At 63.9% G+C, this 9,311-nt stretch overlaps 1 protein-coding gene across 1 annotated transcript in view; it reads right to left on the bottom strand.

The window, feature by feature from the left end:
* Nucleotides 1-9,256, bottom strand: part of FIBCD1 (fibrinogen C domain containing 1) — a 29,812-nt gene extending 20,556 nt beyond the window's left edge. The window contains exons 1-2 of the mRNA XM_029921057.1: nucleotides 9,119-9,256; nucleotides 2-196 (exon numbers count right to left, since the gene is read on the bottom strand). Coding sequence (XP_029776917.1) covers nucleotides 2-196; nucleotides 9,119-9,190 — 267 coding nt within the window. The 5' untranslated portion in view covers nucleotides 9,191-9,256. The remainder of the gene's footprint in view (nucleotide 1; nucleotides 197-9,118) is intronic.
* Between the last annotated feature and the right edge of the window lie 55 nt (nucleotides 9,257-9,311).

Here is a 9,311-nt window from a genome sequence, read left to right as displayed (position 1 = left end):
GGTGCGAGCTGTCGGCCCTCTCCACGGTGACCAGGGCGCCGTTGGCACCTGCCGGCCCGGTGCTGACGACGGGCGGGGGCGCCGTGCCTGGCGCGGGCGTGTGGTTCAGGAAGAGCACGGCGCCGGTGACGGCCACGGCCAGCAGCACGGCCAGGGACAGCAGCACGCTGCACAGCACGTAGCCGCAGCTGGGCCACTGCCGGCCGGCCCCGCGCACACAGACACAGAGACGGACAGACGGACGGACGGACAGGAGAGAGAAGAAGCGGCATTAGGGGCAGAAGCAGGTTTCCAGCCTCTGCCCTGTGGGGGAGGGGGCCCAGGCAGCCTCAGGACGGGGCCTCTGGCCGTGGGCAAGACCCAGGGGACCCCTTCTAAGGGATGGGGGAGAGGGAGTGCTACAGAAAGGCAGAGATGACAGAAGCCTGGAGGGGAGACAGACAGGGACCAAGACAGCAAGAGCAAGTGAGTGAGAGATGCAGGGAACCAGCGGTGGAGAGGACGAAAAGAGAAACTGAGGCAGAGAGGCGTGGAGACCGATGGAGAGAGAGGCACCCTTCCCCTCATTGCCCCTGCCCTGCTCACGAGTGCCCTGTAGGGGCAGGCACACCTCCCCCTGGAGCCCTCCTGGGTTGGTGAGGGCTGCAGCTGAAGGCTCCGTCTCCGGGCAGGGGAGCTTGGGTGAGGGGCCTCGCCTCGCTGAGCCGGGGGGGGGGGGGGGGGGGGGGGGGGGGGGGGCCTGTGAAGCGGAGGCGGTAACGACTCGCCCTGCCCCACACACGGGTGCCTGCGGTGCAGACTCGGGAAGAGAGAGCAGCAATGATGCTAAGGATTGTCACACTGTCACAGCAGGGTGAGTGTGCGTCACTAAGGGTCCCTTTCGAGCCGGAGTCACATCCCAAGCCACGTCCCGAGTCCCCTGTGCAGGCCCACGAGGCCGTGTGTGCGTGAGTCCTGGGGGCGCCAGGTGACCCCACCCCCCAGCCCCTCCCCTCCTCCCTCCTCCCCGCCCCGGTCCCAGCAGAGCAGGCTAGCAGGCAGAACACCACTGGGGACCCTGGAGAAAGGACCTTCGCTCCCTTGAAGGAAGCAAGGGCTGGGCAACAGGGCAGCTGTGCCCCAAAGCAGGAGATGATGGAGGAGATGCAGACTGGGCTCAGGAACCCTGCGGGGGCTAATGACCAAGGAGGAAGCCAGAACAGAGTGGCAGCTTGTCAGTGACGGAGGCACAGCACGCCCAGCACACACCCGGACGCACGGGGCCGAATCACTCACAGCCCGAAGGCAGCTGGCAGAGTGACCAGGGCGCATCTGACAGGTGGGGAAAGTGAGACCCAGAGAGAGCAGTGGGCTTGCCCACAGTCACACAGCAGATCGGAGGCAAGCTCAGGCTGGGCGCCCCCCCCAGCCTCCCGCCTCCTCTCTGGGCCAGGCACCTTCTATGACTGAATTCTGCCCCCCTCCCCCCACCATGTTCAACTTTCTGCACCATCTTTAAATGAATTAGTACAGGAAAGCACTTGGCGCCCTGCCTGGTGCGTGGTGCGTGTGCCATAAATATTAGCAGCGTTTACTGCCCCGTGATCAGTGTGCACAGAGCATCTGGAGGTGTTTGGTTTTATTATTTTCCACCCGAAGGGTTACTTCTGTATGTCAGGGGTGCTAGGACGCACCTCTTCGTTTTTCCACATTTTAACATCTCCGAGGCCGCGGGAGGGGGGCCGAGGAGGGCCCCTGCAGTTGTAATACAGTGACACATAAAGTAGCAATTCCTCTTGCACCTCGCGTCTTGCCCCGAGAAAGTACAACAGAGCAAACAGCTCCTTCCCACTCACGTTCCACAGCAGACTCCTGAATCTCCCACTTGGCACCAGAGAACGGGGTCAGGGGTGAGGCGCAGGGGGCAAGCAGACCCCCCAAGGAAGGGCGCCATGCAGACCCCCCCCCACACAAGGAAGGGCGCTGTGTTGTTGGCGAGATGAGGGAGAGAATTCCTTAGCCTGTCCCTGCAGTGGTGACACCCCCAGGACTCCTCTCTCCACGTCTGCCCAGGACCCAGCGTGGCACCTCCAATCTGGACTCCACGTGTCTAAACAGCTTGCTCCAGCCGGATCTGAACACCTTAGCCACACCTCCACAGCCCTGCCGCAGTAGCCCGGCATAGGCTGGTCCCTCAGCCCCAAGCATCCACTGCCCCTGCTCCTCTTCCACGGACCGACTGACCGAACTCCCTTTCTTCCTTCAGGGCTCAGCTAGATGCCACCTCCTCCAGGAAGCCTTCCTTGAATGTTTCCCCAGCCCTCCCTCCACCCCCAACCTAGTTTTGGAGAGGCTTCTCCTCCGTGTTCCCATGCCCCTTCCTTCCCCCCCAGGGTGGCGCTTGTCAGGATAGCCATCACCTTTGACTTCACCGATGTGCTCATTCAAACATGTGCTCTTTCACTGGGCAGCCCCGTGAGCCAGGCTCCAGGCCAGGCCCTGAGGACGGAGCTCTGCCCGGACAGCTCAAGTCCACGGACTGTGATTCTTTAAAAAAATTTTTTTTTCAATGTTTATTTTTGAAGGAAAGAGAGTGAGAGCAGGGGAGGGGCAGAGAGAGAGGAGGACAGAGGATGTGACGCAGGCTCTGTGCTGACAGCCAGCGAGCCCAGCGTGGGGCTCGAACTCATGCACCGTGAGATCATGACCTGAGCCGAGGTTGGATGCTTAACCGACTGAGCCCCCTTCGAGCCCCACAGGCTGAGCTTCTTAACCCGCATGGGGTGTGACTCTGTCTGGGAGTCTGACAGCTGTGCCGGCAAGTCCCGGGCCCAGGAGGCAGAGGCGGGACCCCGAGAGCCCCCGATGGCACAGCCGGCTCGCCCGGCGGAGCGGCTGCTTGTCAGCGGCATCGGAGGAAGAGCAGACAGCCCCGGCCACTTCTCGGGGACCGTGCTCGAAAGGGGAGGACGTGACGGCCCCGGAATAACCTGTGCTTGGAGGCTCACGACCTCCGTGCTGAGCCCTGGACCCCGGAGCGAGGCCGCCCCTGACCCTGTGCCCTTCTCCTGGCCGGGCGCAGAGCGAAGGCGACCTCCAGCTGCCGCAGTCCCCCGGTCGCCTGCGGGGCTTCCAGGCCGGCGGACACCACGTTATCACCGCCGTGCCTTCAGCGCCAGCCCTGCTCCCGCCCCTGGACCGTCGGGACGACCCCCTCCTGGCTGGATTCCCTGGGCGCCCAGGACCCCGTCCCAAGGTCACAGCCGAGGTGAGCGGCAGGGCCGGCGCTCCATCCCAGGGCGTGACGGGAATCATGCCCTCCGGGTCGAGGCTACGTCCTCCCACAACGACGTTCCTTCCTCGGCCTGGAGTGTGACTGGGTCTTGAGACAAAGCTCTGTGTCAGCAAGTCAGGCCCCTCCCGGAGTCCACGGGGAGACACCTTGCCCCAAGCGGCTGAGCGACGTCCTCCAACCGAACGGCACTAAGGTCCCCGGCTGGCAAGGCCGAGCGCCCGGCCACGTCCCCCATGTCTCCAGGACCCTCGCCGGCTCTCGCACCTGCTTCCACCCAAGCCCTCGGTCATTACAGGGAAGGCGGTGGGCGCAGAGGAGGGAGAGGCTTGAGAAAGCCTCCAGGGGGCCCCTGAGGGGCAGGGGGATGACGGAGTTGGAGATGAAACAGGCCACTCAGCAGAGGAGAATTAGTCTTCTGAGATCACCTTCAACATGAAGTCCTGCTTGGTTTTATAGGCTGCTATTTCCGTGTCTCGCAAAGAAATCTGCCCGAGATAATGAGGGGGCTCTGGGCGGCGAGCGCCCCAGCGGGGCATGCCGCGGGCTGGCGCTGACACCCAGGTCCACGGGAGGCCGTTGGGGCACACAGGGTGGACACTGTGAAGGCGGCGGGCCTGAGAGGTGCCCAGAGCCCCGGGTTCGAGGTCCGCTCTGCCACTGACTGCTTAGGTGAGCCCCCAGCTGGAGGGACATGGCTTCGTCCTCAGCGTGAGCCCCGGGGCCTGGCTCACCAGGAAGCCGTGGCTGAGGGGAGGACAAGTGGCTCGTGCCCGGGGAGGCAGGAGGTGGGGAGCCAGAGGTGCCTCAGTGGAGGGTTGGCGTCCGTCCCGGCTGCCTCCCCTGTGTCCCCAGCCTCCAGAGGGGGCCATGGGGTCTGGTGGAGGAAAGGGGGGCTCAAGAGGAAGGGACGCAGTGGCCCGATGCCCCGCTAGCCCGACGTGCCCGGTCTGTGCCCCACCATGCCCCCCCACCCCGGTCTCTTCCTTGTTTGCTCAGGGAGCCGGCGCTGTAGCCCCTGCGGTAGACGGAGACGGGGCTCTGGTATCAAAGTAGGAAGAGGAAATGTCCCTCCAGGAGGAGGCCAGGCAAGGTGGGATCCAAGTGCACAGCCCCCCATCTCCCACGAGGACCCCGGCCAAAGGCAGGATGGCTGTTCGTCGTGATGGAACCACAGAGTGGAGCTTTGGATTGGGAAGAGCAGGGGTGGGGGGCCTGGAGCCCCCCGAGGTGCCCTCCTCACCTCTCCCCAGGAGCCCACACCTGCTCCCCCCACTGGGCAAACGGCTCCTGCTTGGCTAAGTCTGCCACCCCGGGCCTGGCAGGACGGGATGGGGGGGTGGGGGGTCCCAGAGACCCCCTAGAGTGGGAGGCTGGTTCTTCTGCTTTAACACACCCTGTGCTGAGGGGCATCTGAGGCCTCTGGTCATTTGGAAGGTCCTGGGGGAGGGGCTGAAGGGGACGGAGGGACAGGGTCTGAGAGTGGCCCAAGGCCACCCCTCCTGGGCACTCCAAGGTCCCCAACCTCTGCCACTCCTCGGAGGCACTTGGCTCTGCATCCATTTCGGGGCGGCATGGGGTGGGGGGGGTGACTCCATATGCTTCCCGGGAAGGTCTTGACCCCCTTTCCCCTCCACAGCCCCTGGCCTCCCGATGGCCCACCGACAGCAAACCAGATTCCGTCCCCCCTAACCTGAGCCCTCTGGGGATGCCCACCAGGGGCTGGCACCAACCTGGCCTCCATCCCTTCAAGAGGGCGCCTCACCGCACTCCTTCCATCTCGCTGCACCCAGCTAGCCACACGGCTCTGTCCCTGTGCCCCCAGCCCTGCCCTGGTCTAAGCCCCGTCATCTGTCTCTAAATCCCTGTGACGGCCTCCCGCCTCCTCCCAGCCCTGCCAACCCATCCGTCATGAAGCCACAAAGGACCCTTCTGGAAGGTCCTGCTTAGAACCCCCTAGAGCTATGGAGGCCTCCAGAGCGGGTCTCGCTGGGCCCTCTGGCCTGGGGCCCCTGCAGGCTGCACCCCCCACCCTGCCCGGCTCTGCGCACCTGCTGGTTCCTCTTGATCTCCCAACAGCCCCGGTTTCCCTCCAGGACCCCTCGGGCAAACACCGGGCAGCTTAACCGTCACCCCCTCTGGGAATGTCACCCCCTCTGGGAATCGGTTCTGCACCCCCCCCCCCCGGACCCTGCCTTTGGGACGCAGCCACCCTGCTGGGCTAGATGGCCAGCTCTGCGGGGCGGGGCGGCCCAGGGGAGGGCATGGGAGGTGATGGAAGGAAGTCCTTGCCTTGTCACCCCCGTGGGCCCCTCCTTCCCCTGCGTCACCCTCCGGCTCTCCCAGCCCTTGCCTAGCACAGTGACCTCTACCCAAGGCCCAGGGAACAAGAAGACAGTCGCTTTTCTTTGAAGTGCCCTGTGACAGTACCGGACTTGTGAGGGTTTTTGTTCCCCTCGTGAGACTCTGAGCAAGCTTCCTGGGGACACCTGTACATCCCAGCAGAGGGAGAGACTCCAGAAAGAGTCACGGAGGGAATTAAATGCCGCAAGGTTCAGGTTAGACATTAGGAAGAACTTCCCAATGAGACGTTCTTTTCCCCTGGGCCACGTCGGGAGAAGTTTGGAAAGTATCAAACTTCTGGGACTGGGCCTGATGAAGGCTAACCTCCGCGGGGGTGGCCTGACCCCAGGACTGCTCAGAAAGCCCCCACCCCGCCCAGGAGGCGCGGTTACGGGGTAACTTCCTGCCCCCCACACTCCAGGAGAGGAGAGTCGTGTCTATTTCTAGATCCTTTCATCTGACAAACTCCCAACTCTGACGAGTATTCTGTCTCCTGCCCCAAGGGTGTGAAAGCCCCTTCGTGCTACAGGGGCAGATGGGGCACTCGAACAAAGTGGGGAGCTTGTTCAAGGTCACCCAGCAAATGAGGAGCCAGGGCGGACAGGCCCAGGGCAGGGCAGGCCGCGGCGGACCCCGGGGTCGGGGACACAGCCTGGTTTGCTGGCAGCCAGTGGGCCGAGCGTCCCGGGAACCTCAAGGCCGGATGCTCTCTCTTTGGGACTCACGTAACACAGCCGGCAAGGCTGATGGAGGCGGCTCTTCCCGCCGCCCTCCGACCGAGGCTCTGCCTGGGAGGACCGGGGCTCAGGTCCCAGCGCTGGCTCTTTCAGCCTCAGTTTCCTCATCTGTCAAATGGGTGGACCATCCCCGCAGCCAGCCTCCTGGAGTGAAAGCAGAGACGCGGAGGATGCGCCCCACTGGGGCACCGAGGGTAGCATTCCTCCTCTCCCGGAGCAAGAGTCCTGCTCAAGACCCTTGGCCAGGCCGGTCCAGCAGGCGCTGGGCACCCAGACCATTCTCCCTGGTGGGCAGAGGCAAGCTCAGGACGCTGCCAACACGCAAAATGGGACGGGCTGCCGTGAGGACCACCCTCGTCATGGGGGTACAGCGCTTTACAGTTGGCATAAAGACACCGTCGGGGGGAGGAAGCAAGGATTGCTGCTCTCATCTTGCAGATGGGAAAGCCCAGACCCAGAGAAGGGGAGACCCCTCCCCGGAGTCACACAGCAGGTCAACGGCCACGAGGAAACTAGAAGCGAGGGAGGGAAGCTGGCCTGACCCGTGTGAGCAGGTGGAGAGGGACCCAGGACAGCAGAGAGCACGGGAAAGGCCTCGCCTCTAATCGGAGCCTCACGTAAGCCTGGGGCTGGTGACCAAAGGTGTGGGGAGGGGAGGTGGTGTTGGCTAGTGGCGCAGGCCCCCGGGGCCACAAGCCCTCAGCTGCCTCCGATGCCAAGGGGCAGACAGCTGGGCTCCGGCAGGCGGCAGCTGGAATGAGTCCCCAGGCAGCAGCGGAGGGAGGCCCTGAAGGCACATTTCAAACAGATCCCCCAGAAGCTACGTCCCCCTGAGACCCAGCAGCACTTGCTGGAGCCTCACCCACAGCACCCTGCTGCTTCGTGCAGTTCACGTCAGCAAATATTCTGAAGCTCCCGACCTGAGCTGCATGGAAGGGCAGGAGCCTGGGCTCGGGGGAGGACCTGGAGACGGGGGGGCCCAGAAGGAGCACGTGTCCAAGGGGAGTGAGGGACCTGGCGCTGGGGGACCAGGCAGTGAGAAAAAGGCAGCTGAGCAGCATAAGCTAAATGCTACTGGGACTTTGAGGCCCAGCCACAGAGCATCAGGGGAGGCTTCCTGGAGGAGGTAGTGTCTGAGTAGGTTTTGAAGCACATGTAGGATTTCCCTGGGCAAAAGGCTCCGGGTGTGTGTGTGTGTGTGTGTGTGTGTGTGTGTGTGTTGAGTCTTGGAGGAGCCGAGGTGAGACTCCAAGGGTTTGCAAAGGGGCAGCCTCGAGTGGGGCTGGAGATTGACAAAGGACAAGCGGTCGGTCCTGGCAAGGGAGAATGGGTCAGGCCGCAGATGGCCTTGAACCAGTCTGGGAGGTAAGACTGCTCTTGCTCAGAGGGTAAAAAGCAGGATCTCAGCACAAGACTCACACCGGGGATTGGCTTGCATGCGTACCTGCCCGGAACAAAGACACAGACTCCCTGGAAGGCACTGGGAGGCGCTGGGGTCAGACCCAGGTTCGAATCCTCACTCTCCTGCTAACACGCTGTGTGACGTGGGCACATATCTCAGCCTCTCTGAGCCACATCACCCCGTGACGTGGGAGTATGCATCTCTGCCTAGCCCCCAGGCTGCTGCACGAAGTGAGATCCTCCAGCTGGTGGGGAAAGAGCTCTGCAAACTGGAGAGGGCTGGGCCCTCACCCCGAGGCCCTGGCGGTCCAGACAGAAGCACCAGGCTGCAGCCCCTGGAGAGTGAGGGGCTGTCGAGGCCCGCCCCCGCCGCCCCCTTCTCGCCACCACGACACAAACGGCTCTTTCCCCAATGACATCTGTCTGGGAGAAATTTGAAATTTAAAACGGGCAGCCCCATTATTTCCTCTCCTTGGCAAGCCGGCCTCCTCATCTTGCCTGCCTGCCCGTCCCTTGGCGGCCCGGCCCGGGGCAGCCCCAGGGCTGTCCCTCCGCTCAGCTTCCAGTCTCCAGCCCCCTCTCTGGCCAGCCCTGGAGCTCTGCCCTCACCCCCTTTCCAGGGCGCAGCCCCGGGCACCCTCCAAGCCTGCCCCCTCCACTGCCCCTGAAGACGCAGCAAAAAGGTGGAATGAACAGACCTGGAACCTCAGACCCAGGTTCAAACCTCAGCAGAGCCTCGGCTCTGGCAGGAGCGACCCTCTCTGAGCCTCGCTTTTGTCTGAGAGCCGGAGAACCATGATATCCGGGCTTCTCACATTAGACAAATATTTACTGATCCTTTACTGTATGGGGGGGAGGGGGAGCTGTGTAAAGTGTGAGGGTTCAGAGGAGATCCAGGGCATGGGCACCCTGCCAGGCATCTGGCACAGGGTGGTGCCCAGGGGGGGGGAGAGTTAGCAAGTGATTAAGATGCTCATTGCAGAGGTGAGGAAATCCTCAGTGAGGGGGCGTGATGTGTGGGGTTGCACACTTAACTAAAAGGCTGGTCACCCTGTGGACTATAGGTCCCCTACACCCTCCGCACACGCGCGCACCGGGAGGCTGTCGGAGGCGCAAGGGGGCCCTCGACCACGGCGCGCGGCTCCTGCGGGGGCGCTGCCCCTATCCGCACCCCGAACCCCAAGTTCAAGCCTCTTCTAGGGGAGGAGGAGAGGAGGGCGCCTGCCTCGCCCCAGGCCTCCCGAGCCTCGCGGGGTGCACTCCAAACTCCGACCTCGAGCTGGGCGCCCACCCCGCCGGCCGGAGCGGCCACCACCTCTCCAACCGCGCGGGGCCCCGGGTCCCCACGTCCCGGGCCCGCGTGTACCTGCGGCTTGTCACGCGGCCGGTCCTCAAGTTGGGAAGCGCCGCCCATGGTCTTCCACCGGTCATTGAGCATCTTCCGGCAGGACTGGCGGGGGCGCCCGGCGAGGCGCGCGGCTGCGGAGCGCAAAGACGCCGAGGTGGGCGCGGGCTCCGGCGCCGGGCGCGTTCTGCCCGCCAGATCCCCGCCTCGGTGC

This window comes from Suricata suricatta, chromosome 13 (genome assembly GCF_006229205.1).
Source record: "Suricata suricatta isolate VVHF042 chromosome 13, meerkat_22Aug2017_6uvM2_HiC, whole genome shotgun sequence".
NCBI lineage: Eukaryota > Metazoa > Chordata > Mammalia > Carnivora > Herpestidae > Suricata > Suricata suricatta.
This window is presented reverse-complemented; position numbering and strand designations above follow the sequence as displayed.